A 13,842-nucleotide genomic window follows, 5' to 3' on the forward strand; every position below is an offset into this window, starting at 1 on the left:
TGGAACTCACTTTGTAGACCAGACTGGCCTCGAACTCAGAAATCCGCCTGCCTCTGCCTCCCAAGTGCTGGGATTAAAGGCATGTGCCACCACGCCTGGCTGCTTTGTTTATTTTTTAAGTAACACATCTCAATGAAGAGAACCTTACTATGTGTTTTGATTTAAAACTGTTTCCGTATTTCTGGGTGACTGCTAGCAACAAAGTCTAAGGCTAGGAGTTAGAGTAGAGGGAGTATTTGGTAGACTGATTACCTGGCTAGCATTCATAAAGGCCTAGGCTCAGTCCCTAGCAATGCATACACCTATATGTACACACCTGTGCTCCCAGTGCTCAGGCAGGAAGGTTGGGAGTTAAGGCCTGATGACCTAAGTTTGATCCCTAAGAACTGCATGGCAAAAGGACAAAACCAACTCCTGCAAGCTATGCTTTGTCATTCAAGTATAAAATTTTTAAAAAGAAAAACCCAACAAAACCCCACTATCTGTTGTAGGCAGAATACATGAGTACTTCTCTTAGAGTTTTACGTTTTAAAAGGAAGATTTTCTCATTTTTGTTCTTGTGTGTGTTGCCTGCACGTATGTCTACACCACATGTGTACCGTACCCATGGAGGCCAAAAGAGGGCATCAAGATCTGCAACTGGATTTATAGGTGATAGTGAGTCACTTGATGGGGCTGAGAACCAAACTATAATCTTCTAGAGTAGCAATGGATATGCTTAGTCAGAGTCATTTTTCTAATACCCCAAAAGGAAAATTTTGTATTCATTTATTTATTTATTTATTATAATTTTATGTATGTATGGCTCTTTTGCCTACATATGTGTCTGTATATCATACATAGGTCAGAAGAGGACAGCATATCTTCCAATCCAGGGGTTAGAGAGAGTGGTGTAAGTTACCATGTAGGTGCTGGGAGTGAACTTAGGTCTTTCAGATGAACAGTCAGTGTTCTGAACACTGAGCCATTTCTCCACCCTGAAGAAGGAAAGTTTTAAATTGCTTTAGTTTGATTGATAAAAGCTTGGGGTGGAAATAGCTCCATGCCAAGTAATGCTGTGCTTTTTGAACTGGTTGGCAAGAGCCAAGTCGTTTGTACCCTGCCACACACTCACTTGTTTTTACATAGCCTTATGAAAACTCAGGCAGTAATAAATAAGGCCAGGGGTAGTAATGATGCCTGTAATGTCAACACTTAGGAAGCAGAAGCAAGAAGATCATGTCAGGCCAACCCTGGCTACATGAGACCTTATCTTAAAAAAGAGAAAAGACGAAAGAAGGGGTAATAAATAAAGAGAATGCAGAGAATTTTGCCTGAAGATTTTTTTTGGGGGGGGGCGGTTCGAGACAGGGTTTCTCTGTATAGTCCTGGCTGTCCTGGAACTCACTCTCTAGACCAGGCTGGCCTCGAACTCAGAAATCTGCCTGCCTCTGCCTCCTGAGTGCTGGGATTAAAGGTGTGCGCCACCACGCCTGGCTTTCTTGAAGATTTTTATGTAGCTCATAGAATCAGAATTTTTGCTACCTTGATATGACATCCTTTAAAAAAAGATATATTTTTTTTATTTCATGTATATAAATACACTGTAGCTGTCTTCAGACACACCACAAGGGGGCATCATATCCCATTACAGATGGTTGTGAGCCACCATGTGGTTGCTGAGACGTGAACTCAGGACCTTTGGAAGAGCAGTAATGTGACATCCTTTTAAAAGAAATGACTTATGCCCTCCTCTTTTCAAATGACAAAATAATAGGAAATAGACGGTACTTAATTTGTGCTTTTGATTATGGGTGAGAGTGCTAGAATCCATCTATGAACTTGGCTGTGTCTCTAGTGCGTGCACACTTCCTTGGATGTGTGGTTAAATGGGCTTCTGGCCACTCTTACAGTAATTAGTACAAGCTTCTTAAAACCAATATTGGGGTTTTGTTTAATTAAGGGAGGGGAGGGGTGACTCTTGCCACCTTGGGTAAAAGTTAGACTACAACCAACAAATAGGTCACAGGAATCAAACTCAGGTTATCAGGCTTGATGGCCAGAGCCTTCTGCCTACCAAGCCACCTTTCCAGCCCTTTTTATTATTCTTGCTTAAAGGTGCCAGATTCCAAACCAACAGAAAGATACCACTGCCGCCTCCTTTGACTTAAAGGTCCAGGGAGCACACCATGACCAGCTAGCTGCATTAGCATTCACACAGGTGGCACTTATAAGAACACTTCTACATAATGCTAGCCTCCCAAGAGACATGGGACAGGAGTACAGCTGTCACCTTGCCAGTTTCCTGAAAGAGGAGGACATTGTATTCAGTACAAGTCTTAGACCAAATTTCAGAAAGGCACTTTGGTGTTGCTGATTGTCACCGTGCCCAGGACACATGCACAGGTCACTTGTTGACTGTTTTCCCATGACTTGCAGGCAGTTAAGGATGAGATGATGTCTGTGTTTTCCTGCCTGCTATTCCCAGCTATCAAAATCCCTGTCTTTTAAAGCTTAAGGTTATTTCCAAATCTAGGTCTCAGCAAATGAAAACAAAGATGAGGTTTTAGCACGTCTCTATGGTAGGAAAAGATGAGGAGTGAGATAGGAGAATTACTGATTTTAACCCATCAGTAAGAAGGAGCTGAATTCACCATTGTGGAGAACAGTTGTTACATACACAGTAAGCAAATTCCAAATACATCTTTTAGATTGATGCAATTTCCCAAGTAATGAAAAACTTACTACTCTGACACGTCTTCCTCCATTTGCTGTTGCGTTGAGTGAATGTTCATAAAAGTACTGGAGAGCCATGGCCTTTCCTCCTTGCTCCTGCATGATTTCAAGTGAGAGGCATGCAAAATAATCACTGGCAGGTATATATGTATTTTTAAAAGGTGTCTAGTTATTCTTGCCCCAGCTAGCTTCCAGATGAATGAGACTGAGACTATTAGTTTTACTTAATCAAACTTTACCTCACAATACCTGGGCAGTAATTGATCTATTTTTATTCTCTAAAATAATTTGGCCAGAGTCTCTGAGATGTTTGTATTTTATTATTAGTCTGTTCTCTGGGCTTCAGGTGTGTCATTGTGTCTCTCCCAGACCCCTTCCTTGTGGCTGAACACCCCCTTACTTCTCTCTCTGTCTCTCCCCCTTGCCTGGTTGGCGGAAGTCGCACTCTATTCTCTCTTCTGCCCAGCTATTGGCTAACTAGTTTTATTGACAAGGCAGAGAATAAATGATGAGCATTGTTTACATAAACTTGAAACAGGAGGTATTTGGAATAAGCATTACAATGCCATGTCCAAATTGCAACAGATAGGATGTAAGGGAAATCAGCATTTTAATAGCACTGACTGCTCTTCTGGGAGTCCTGAGTTCAAATCCCAGCAACCACATCTTGGCTCACGACCATCCATAATGAGATAATTTGCCCTTTTCTGGTGTGTCTGAAGTCAGTTACAGTGTAGTAAATAAATATTTGGGCTAGAGAGAGTGGGGCCAGAATGAGCGGGGCTGGTGTGAGAAAAAGAAGAAGAAGGAAAAAAGAATAACCTTTACATGGTGCACAATAACATTATGCCTACAGGCAGGGGAACAGAAATGCTGTATGAGTTATGCTATAGGAATGGTACCTTAATTAATGCAAATGCGGCAGTTGCTTTCCTAAATATTGATCACTATCATAATTAATTCCACCACCACGCCTTTTTTTTCTCCTGAAAAATTATGTGGGATGTCTCCTAGGAATGTTTCCTAGTTTTGACAGCATAAAATAGCAGTGAAGTGCCAGCGAGCTGGAGAGCAGCAGAACCTCACACTCATCTTTTCCTGATGTGCTCTGTGTGAGGTTCCTTTAAAACCAGCGTGAATGAGTGAGAGAAGATTCTATGGGTTTGATTTTAACCACAGCCGTAGGACCTCACTTAACTCCAGGCCAGGCAACTAACAAGCGTAAGTTCTAGGTAGAACCCAGCTTGCAGCAACCCCAGCACTCCTGAATCGCAGGCTTTACTCAGTTCTGACCACACAAAAATGTTGAATATTAATTTTCTCCTGTCTTCTTTGTGAAGAGTAGAAAAGCTAATAAAATACAGAGGACTTTGGGTGAGCTGGGATGAGGGCCTGGGTTACATATATAATCAGATAACAGGAACCCACCCACCCTTGGTTTTCTCTCCAGTACTCAGGAGCTTCTATCATACGCTGGGAGTTTTCAGATTCCCACGTCTCTGAACCATCAGCTAGAGTTCTCCCTTTTTGAAGTATTAGCAGGAAACCTAATGGTGAACTTTTTCAGTAGAAAATAATCAGTTGGGGTCTGGAGAGATGGCTCAACAGTTAAGAGCACTGACTGCTCTTCTAGAGGTTCTAAGTTCAAATCCCAGCAACCACATGGTGGCTCACAACCATCTGTAATGAGGTCTGATGCCCTCTTCTGGGGTGTCGGAAGACAGTTACAGTGTACTTACATATAATATATAAATAAATTTTAAAAAAGAAAAGAAAATAATCAGTTACTGGTTTATGAAAATTTTCCTCCACTAACCTCACTAAGTGTGTTTGGAACAGGCTAGTTGCATATGCTTTTCTTTTATCGTGTTTGCTTTTTTTTTTTCCTTTTGAAAGAGCATCATCCTCTTAAATGATTGTAGGGAGAATTCTGTCACTGATGTAAGTTCTTAGATATTTGCTTTGCTCAGTCCTTCCTCTGTGGCCTTCCTAGTTTCACCTGCATAGCCATTCTTTACCTGCTGATAGAAGAACTAACAGGCTTATTCTGTTCCATCAGACAGCCATATGCTAGGAAAGTATATGCAGTTCAAGGTAAATAATTTATTGTAGCATATAGCAAGCTTATATGTTTGCTGCATTACTTAAATTTATATATGCACAAATTGCCCAAAAGTGGGCCTAAGGGAAAAACCATGGCTCTATCTCTGAGAAATGTGTTGAACTTCTAACTAGGTCACTGGAGATATAACTGGAAGGGTTTGGAGGCCCAAGTTAGCACTTAGCTGTGGCATCAAACCATAACAGCACAGCCTGACAGCATGCCCAGAGATTACTTCAGTCCTAAAGGATGGGGAGCTTTGAGAGTTAGTAGAATTGGGGGTAGGGAGAAGTTGGAAGTAAGGAGAAGGGAAGGAACCTGACTGTAGGGCCTTCCTCCTTTGCCAGAGGATGGTAAATGAAGCAGAGGTCTCTTTAATGTTAAGTAGAAACTTAACGGCCTAAATTAAGGTTATCGGTGGTGGTGGCGTTCTTATTACAATGTGTGTGTGTCTGTGCACACATGCCAAGACAGAAGGATTGCCACAAGTTTGGGACCAGTCACGGCTAGATGTATAATGAGACCTTATAGCAAAGAGAGATAGAGGTGGGGGGAGGGAGGACAAAAGATAAAAAAGGAAAGGGAAAACACATTGTTGGTATTTGTAGTTTTCTAGGCCTTGGTAGAATTTTACATCCAGTATTAATACCTGGCCCAGACTGCTGAGTTGTTTCAGTAATAAGAGTATGTGAAGGCTTATGACAGAAATCTAGAAATCTGAGGTGGATAGGATTGCCACAGTACAAGACCAACCTGGGCTACGGTGAGACTCTGTCTCAAAATAAAACAAAAAATTTGACATAGTAGTACTTGGTTTTAGTTTTCCATACCTCTGAGACACTTATGGAATATTTAGTTGTTCTTCCTGACAATAAAATGTTCTCCAGGAGTATTAGAAAACTGCTGTTGAAGCCAGAATGTTGACCCTTTCCAGGTTAGATAGAATGCAGTTCTACCAGGAGATGAAGGGTAAGACTCCTTTCCCAGTGCTGCATCCAGCCCATCTATTACAGTGAAGGAAGAATTTCCACAGTAGCCAGGCTGGTCATTGATCGAGCCTGTGGTACTGGACCCATCCTGTAGCAAAGGTAGCAGAGACAAACACTGGCCAGCCTCTAGTACTCCCCTGCCTCCTCCCTTCCCGCACTAATTTGTAGTTGCTCTCCAGGTGCCCTCTGCTAGGAGGGTGCCAGCTCTGCCCAGAAAACAATAGAACTTGGGGCACAGTTAGCTGCCTGGAAGGACCGTGGTCCTGTACAAGTGACGCAGCTCACTCATGTTCTCAATGGGGCATTTGTAGTTGCCTGGCACTTGTTGGTTTCCTTGTTAGCGCTGTCACTGGGGCTTTGCATTTGTACTTTTATACACTTTGTGGCATTCACTGTATTTGAGTGAGTGGTTAGGCTAAAGTAAAGAATCATTATTCTGGCACCCCATGACACTTCTCTCTTTCTCCTTCAAGGTAGCCATTTTCTTTGCCTTGGAAGTGCAGGCCATATTTGAAGATAAAAGCCATTGCCCACACAGGTGTCCAGCAGAAGCTTGCTGGCTTTGCTGATTCTTAAATTCCATTAAATTTTGTTCCCTTAAAGTATATAATACTACATTTTGATAATGTCTGTACAAATTTTTTGTTTTAATACTTTTTAAGATAGCTGGATGGGCTGGGCGGTGGTGGCACATGCCTTTAATCCCAACACTTTGGGAGGCAGAGACAGGCGGATTTCTAAGTTCGAGGCCAGCCTGGTCTACAGAGTGAGTTCCAGGACAGCCAGGGCTACACAGAGAAACCCTGCCTCAAAAAAAACAAAAACAAAAACAAACAAAAACAAAAAACAAAAAAAGACAGCTGGATGGTGGTGGCGCGCGCCTTTAATCCCAGCACTCAAGAGGCAGCAGAGGCAGGTGGATCTCTGAGTTAGAGGACAGCCTGGTCTACAGAGTGAGTTCCAGGTCAGCCAGAACTACACAGATCCTGTGTCAGAAAACATGTTTATGTATATGCTTATTTTATATGTATTCTATGGATACTTATATGTAATATGTACATTCCTAAAGAAGGAATATCATAAGTTCAAGTACAGTGTCAGGCCTGAACACATAGCTTAGTAGTAGAACCCTTGCAAAGCACTCCTGAGGCCGCTAGTTTTAGTCCCCAATGTCACTCAGAGAGCAGTGGGGAGGTCAAAATGAGAATGAACAGCCCTGGGCTACATTAATGAGATAGTGTCTCAGAAGAATTTTCCTTTCTTATACAAAGATACGGTCTCGTTTAAGCCAGCAGGGCCTAGAACTCATTGTATAGCCAAGGGTGATCTTGAAGTCCTCATCTTCCTGCTTCTGCCTCCCAAGAGCCAGCATAGCAGGCATGCATCACTCTGTTTGCTTTGATTCTTTTGTCATTGTTGTTGTTGTTGTTGTTGTTTGTTTGTTTTTGTTTTTCGGGAGGCAGAGGCAGGTGGATTTCTGAGTTTGCAGCCAGCCTGGTCTACAAAGTGAGTTCCAGGACAGCCAGGGCTATACAGAGAAACCCTGTCTCAGAAAACCAAAAAAAAAGTATTAACAATTGTGTGATATATATGAGCACGTGCCGTGTCACATTCATGGAATATAGGACAGCTTAGATTTTCCTCCTTTTTTAAAGATCAAAAAAATAGTTTACATTTATTTATGTGCATGAGTATTTTGCCTGTGTGTAAGTATGTGTACCACAAATACGCTTGGTGCCTGTGGAGACAAGAGGGGGGTCAGATCCCCTGGAACAGAGTTATAGATAGTTGTAAGCCACCAAACCTGGGTCCTCTACAGAGGCAGTAAGTACTCTTAATCTCCAAGCTGTCTTTCTGGGTTCAAAAGGCTTATTTTTAGAAAGATCTCAAGGTCCTCCTATAGATTACAATGGCTGCTGTGCTGTGGTCCTGTCAGCAATCACTGTGCCCTCCTTTTTGGGTATGGTGTCACTTTTTGAGCTAGCCTAAGGCAGTAGCATCAGTCTGAAAGTCAACCTGTTGTGAACCTGTTGTAAGCTGCATTGTCCTTTCTGTTGGTCTTCATGGTGCTGCTAAGTGTAATTAGGGGATTTTAATCTGTAGTAGACCTCAAATGGATACTTGAGACTCGTGAACTATGAAATGGAAAATCAAAACTGCTTACTTAGTGCTGTTATTTACTTGGTGAATACCTTGTTTCACACCAAAACAAGGCAAGGGTGTACCTACTGTGGGGAGTCCTCAGAATATTCTCTGGCTCTGCTCCTTTATTTCTACTGAAGTTGTTATAAATAGCCTAGAGGACTTAAATCTTGGTGACTGATAGTTTCTGACAGCACCAACTCAGGAGAGAGGCTCTTGGTCTGTTGTACACAGACAGTGCTTGTTGTATACTTCGTGTCTCTGTTAGGTATTTGTATTAAATTGAATATTTTATCTATCTACAGAGAAAATGGGGTGTTTTTCTTGAATATTTTCATCCATTTTTCTTCTTTTGTTCTGTGATATATACCAACACCTTTGGTTAAGTGAGATTTTTCATTTTTTTTTTCAGGCTGTCTCTGACTCGTTTTATGTCACTGTCACTTAGATGGATGGATAGTTGCAAGCCACACATCAGTGATTGCACTTTTCCTTTTTTTTTTATCCTTAATGTCTAGATCTGAACACCAGTTTTAAAAAATCTGCCTGTTGTAATACAAAGAAAGAATCTCTGAGGTAGAAGGCCATCTTTCTGCTTCGCTGTCTCCCTTTCTCTCTCCTCCCTTTGTTCTTATGTTCCCCTCCCCCTCTCCCTTCCAGTTCCATATTGAAAAACTGCTTGTGCTGGGTGGATAATTAGTGTAGTGCTATGGAGCAACAGGTCCCACTGGTGGTGACTAGTCTGAAGTAAATGTTAATGTTGTGCAGGTTCACATATGTTAATAGGCCAGGGAAATGCATGTAGTTAGACTCAGATCAATGACACTGGCATAGGACTTGAAATAGATGCTCTTAATTAGAGAGCCAAGAACCATGACAACTACTAACATCTTCCATTTGTGGTGGTGAGCTACTGCCTCATTAGAGAAGGAAAGGCATTCTAAATTAAAACTGGGCTCCATTCTTAGGCTGTAAGTTGGGATCATCTGGAAATGGACTTTGAATCTTATAGAAGTCTGCTAGTATAGGCATAGCAGTGACCCAGTAAGGGATGTCTGTAGTTTTCTTTGTTTGGCTCCAGACATTCTCATCAGTAGTGGAGATGGGCTGTTTGAATTTGCTCCTAGGAGTTTAGCTATGTGGGAGTCACACAGCAGAGGTTGGCTTTAAGAAGTATTGTTTTAGCCAGGTATTAGGACACATGTTTTTTGAGTACCCGGTAGGCAGAGATAGATAGAGAGATGGCTCAGAGGTTAAGAGCACTGTCTGCTCTTTCAGGGGTCCTGAGTTCAATTCCCAGCAACCACATGGCAGCTCCTAACTATCCATAGAGAGATTAAGGTGCCCTGTTCTGACCTGCAGGCATACATGTAGGCAGAATGCTATATATATAATAAGCAAATCTTTTTTAAAAAATTACTTAATTATTTTATATGAGTACACTATAGTTAATCTTCAGGTAGACCAGAAGAGGACATCAGAACCCATTGCAAATGGTTATGAATCATCTGGGTCCTGAGAATTGAATTCAGGACTTCTGGAAGAATAGCCAGTACTCTTAACCATTGAGCCATCTCTCCAGCCCTCTAAATAAATCTTGTTTTGTTTTGTTTTTTGAGACAGGGTTTCTCTGTATAGCCCTGGCTGTCCTGGAACTCACTCTGTAGACCAGGCTGGCCTCGAACTCAGAAATTCACCTGCCTCTGCCTCCTAAATGCTGGGATTAAAGACGTGCACCACCACGCCCAGCTAAATAATTTTTTTTTTTTTTTTTAAAGAGCATCTGGAGCAGAGTGTGGCGGCCCACACCTTTAGCTCAGCAGGTCAGGCTCAAGTCATCTCATGCCCCAGGTTACTGGGATGTTGTGGAGAGGGGGTTGAGGCAGAGCCTCGCTGTGTAGTCCAGGCTGACCTCAAACTCACAATGATCATTCTGTCTGCCCCTAGTCCCTAAATGTTGATTGCAGGTGTGATCCACCAAGAAGGTCTTTTTAATCAGAAGATATGATGATGAGAATAGAGGAGGGGCCTTTTTGAAATAGCCTAGGCTCTCTTCAGATTTGATATGCTCCTGCCTCAGTTCAATGAGTATCGTTTATTATAGGTATATGCCAACTCTGGAATTGTTTTAGATCATTCTTCCAACAACGTTGAGAATCAACTGAATCACAAAGGATGCCTAACAAATCATTGACATCTTAGTCGAAATTCTAAGCCTATACCACCATGTCTTGTTCTCTGCCTTCTGTGTTTGATAAAATGTATCTTAGCATGGTGCCAGCAGATGGGAAAGGATGATGGAGACAGGAGTGCCAGGCTTCAGGGTTAGTGACCTGTTAGGACAGCTGCTAGAGCATGGCAGAGTCAGCAGGACTTCACAGAGGATGCTTGTCTGCCTCATTCCAATGTGGGGGGATTAGGGAAGAACTTACAGGTGATGTTCACCTGTGGTCCCAACAGGTATCTTTGTCACTAGTTTCTGTTTGGTGGGTGCCTCCACAAAGATTCCACTAAGAAAGTGGAAAGGACGGAAACAGTGAGCATCTGACAAGCATACCATGCCCAGGGACCATGGCGAGGCTGGCGTGCAGAGCCAGATACCCTTAGAGGCGGTGTGTATTTGTCTCTCTGTCTCCCCCACCCCCCATATGTCCCATATTTTCTTAGCATACTAAGTAGGTGATTCCTAAGAACCAAGGGCAGGAGTTTCCTGAGTGGGAACATGGATGGAGCCTTGTTCCGTATAATGTGGTTTTCAAACTTTGTTGTTCAGCGGAATCACCTTTATGGCATGCCTTTTACACAAATAACGAAATCCTAGAGTTTGCTTTTTTCTTTTTCTTCCTGGGAAAATAAAGAACACCAGGATTGAACTTGCTATATAGCCAAGGATGACCTTTAACACTTGATCCTCCTGCCTCCACCTCATGAGTCCTGTGGTGTGCACCCCACACCTGATACATGTATGCTAGACCAGTACTCTTATCAACTTTATCAATATAAACTATCAACTCTATCAATATTCCCAGTCTAGAATTTATATTTCTAATTCCAGATGCTGCTGTTGAACTGGGAATCATTCTTTTAGAATGAGATATCTGTTGTATGAACAATATAAATATGACACTTCTGGAAATTAATGAAATCTTAATGTAACTTTAATGAAAATCGATGACCTGAAGGATCTGTGAGGTCTTGTGCTACAAAGCTTGAGTTTTGGCGGTTTTTGTTTGTTTGTTTGTTTGGTCTGGGTTTGCCTATATTTTGAAGCAGTTTCTTTTTTTCTTTTCTTTCTTTTCTTTTTTTTTTTTTTTTTTTTTTTTTGGTTTTTCGAGACAGAGTTTCTCTGTATAGCCCTGGCTGTCCTGGAACTCACTTTGTAGACCAGGCTGGCCTCAAACTCAGAAATCCGCCTGCCTCTGCCTCTGCCTTCCGAGTGCTGGGATTAAAGGCGTGTGCCACCACGCCTGGCTGCAGAGTTTCATTCAACCGAAGTTAGCCTCCCAAATTCTGGAGTTTTAGGCATATGTTGTCATGTTTAATCTAGCTCTGTTTTAAATTCAGTCTTCATTTATTAAAAATGCAAAGAGGCAAGCCAGAAATTCTAGATGGCTTTGAGTTGAGAGTGCACGCCGCTCTTTCAGAGGATCGGAGTTTGGTTCCCAGAATTTATAGTAGGTGCTCACAACTGCCTATAACTCTAGCTCCAGGATATCCAACTCTCTTCTTGATTCTGAAAGCACTTGTACTCCTTGCACATGCCCACATATGAGAAAAGGGAACTCAACTATTTAGCAGGAAACATAAGATTCATGAGTAGTGTAGAAAGAGCTGGTGGAAAAGCCATGTCCAATAATCATTAATGTGTAATAAACAGAAAGTAGTTATCCAAAATTCCAACGCTTGAACTGGGCTCAGTTGGCTGGTTTTCTGTTGTATGTGTAGTAGGCCAGGACCACAGTTACTTGGAGTCTCATCTGATCTGGTATGTCCAAGATGATTCATAGCAGTAGTTGGTACAACCTGTCGGAGTTCAGCTGAAGCTGTTGGTTGGAGCACCTCAGACCTCCTCAATGTGGCTTTCTTATGGCAGCAGAGCCCTGAGAGAGAATATTTTATAGAAGATTGGAATCTACAGGTTGCTTAAGGCTCAGACTTGAAAGTTACAGTGTGTATCATGTCTGTTACTACTGTTTGTCAAAGCAAGTCACAAGATAAGCCTAATTCAAGAGGCAAAGGACTGTTTGTGGCTGGAAGACAGAACAAAGCTATGAGGCTTGCCACAGGCTGCCAAGAGCACGCTTTGAGAGTGGATAGCTTTGAAGGGGTACAGATTTCTTACCAGAATATTACTGCAAGAAAAATGGCAAATTTCAATTTAACTAGGGGCCAGGGTACTCCAGGAGGCCTGCCATGTTGGAATGGGCTGTGTGACAAGGTTCTGAAGCACAGGGAGAAGAGACTAGGTTTAGACTGAGACTTAAAATCATGGAGGACCTCTTGGTGAGGCATATATATAGACTTGGGAATGACTCTTCTGGCTCTCAACTAGTATTTCATGCCTTTTTCTGTAAGCCCAGTGTCAATAGCTGTGATTTGGCTTCTCTTTCTAAGATGTGGAAGGAATTTTTCGCCCTTGAGGTGATTATAAAGGTTGTTGAATAGGCATTTTGAAGGGCATGAGAACTCTAGCAGCACTCCAGAACTGGCCACAGTAGTAGTTTAGGGACACACAGTTTGTGCCAGATCTATTTTCAGCTGCATGCAAGGGTTAGATTAGTTACTTAGTCTTGCCCTGTCTTTTCCCCACAGTAACCCTCCACTGAGTGAAGAGATGTTGCCTCCTGGGGAGTGGATGTGTCACCGGTGTACTGTCCGCCGAAAGGTAACGCTGCTGCTTTCTGAAGGCTTCACACACAGTGCCAGAGCTAGACCACTGGCACTCCACAGTTAAGGTAGTTTGGTCCTGTGGGCATTGCATCCTCATCCTGTTTTGTCTCTTCAGACACTGGAGTCACCACACTTGTTCCATGTTGACTATACGGCCTAAAACTCCAGATGTGGGATGTGAAAGAGGGCCGAGGGTTTGTTAACCCACTGAGCCATGTTTAGTCACTAGTGACAGGCAGTCTGATCTTATTGCCCTCTTTGGAAATAGCCTGAATGTGGTGTCCTTACCTGTAGCTCCAAAAGAGAAGGCTGCTTCTTGCTCGGTTCCTGGGCCTCCAGAGGCTTGGTCAGTTGTATTAGTTAGAGGAGTGGGTTTGAAGCACCTCTGCCCTGATTCACTGGTTTCTCTTTGTTCCCTCCTCTCTGTTAGCTCAGTACTAACTGAATTATAAAGTATGTGCATAGCTCATTATTTTCTGTTTTGAAGTTTTTTATGGAGAACAAGAGTTAAACTTACCTGTATCACCAAAGGAAGTAGGAGCTGGGTGTGGTGGCACATGCCTTTTGTCCCAGCACCCAGGAGGCCAGCCTGGGCTACACAGAGGAACCCTGTAGGGGAGGTGGGGTGGGGTAGGTGTCTATCCACCAGATTATATTGATGTCACCTTCACATTAAGAGCTATAAATTGGAATTTTGTCTATGCTAGGCTACCCTGTTATCTTCCCACACCAATTGTATAACCAGAAATATCTTTTCTTATGGCATCACTGCTTTTTTCTTGGTCACAATATGATGTCACAGTCATCAATTGCAGAAATAGAATGAGCTGATTCAGAGATTGTGGCTTAAGTATGTAACTGTTTTCAACCTTTAAAAAGAAGGTGAACGGGCTGGAGAGATGGCTCAGCAGTTAAGAGCACTGATTGCTCTTCCAAAGGTCCTGAGTTCAATTCCCAGCTACCACATGGTGGCTCAGAACCATCTGTAAATAGATCCGGCGCCCT

At 42.5% G+C, this 13,842-nt stretch overlaps 1 protein-coding gene across 2 annotated transcripts in view; it reads left to right on the forward strand.

Moving 5' to 3' along the window:
* Phf12 (PHD finger protein 12) overlaps positions 1-13,842 on the forward strand; it is a 46,254-nt gene that overhangs the window by 11,400 nt on the left and 21,012 nt on the right. For both annotated transcript variants that reach the window (XM_029545745.1, XM_021214101.2), the window contains exon 3: positions 12,760-12,832. In XM_029545745.1, coding sequence (XP_029401605.1) covers positions 12,760-12,832 — 73 coding nt within the window. The remainder of the gene's footprint in view (positions 1-12,759; positions 12,833-13,842) is intronic.

This window comes from Mus pahari, chromosome 14, assembly GCF_900095145.1.
Source record: "Mus pahari chromosome 14, PAHARI_EIJ_v1.1, whole genome shotgun sequence".
NCBI lineage: Eukaryota > Metazoa > Chordata > Mammalia > Rodentia > Muridae > Mus > Mus pahari.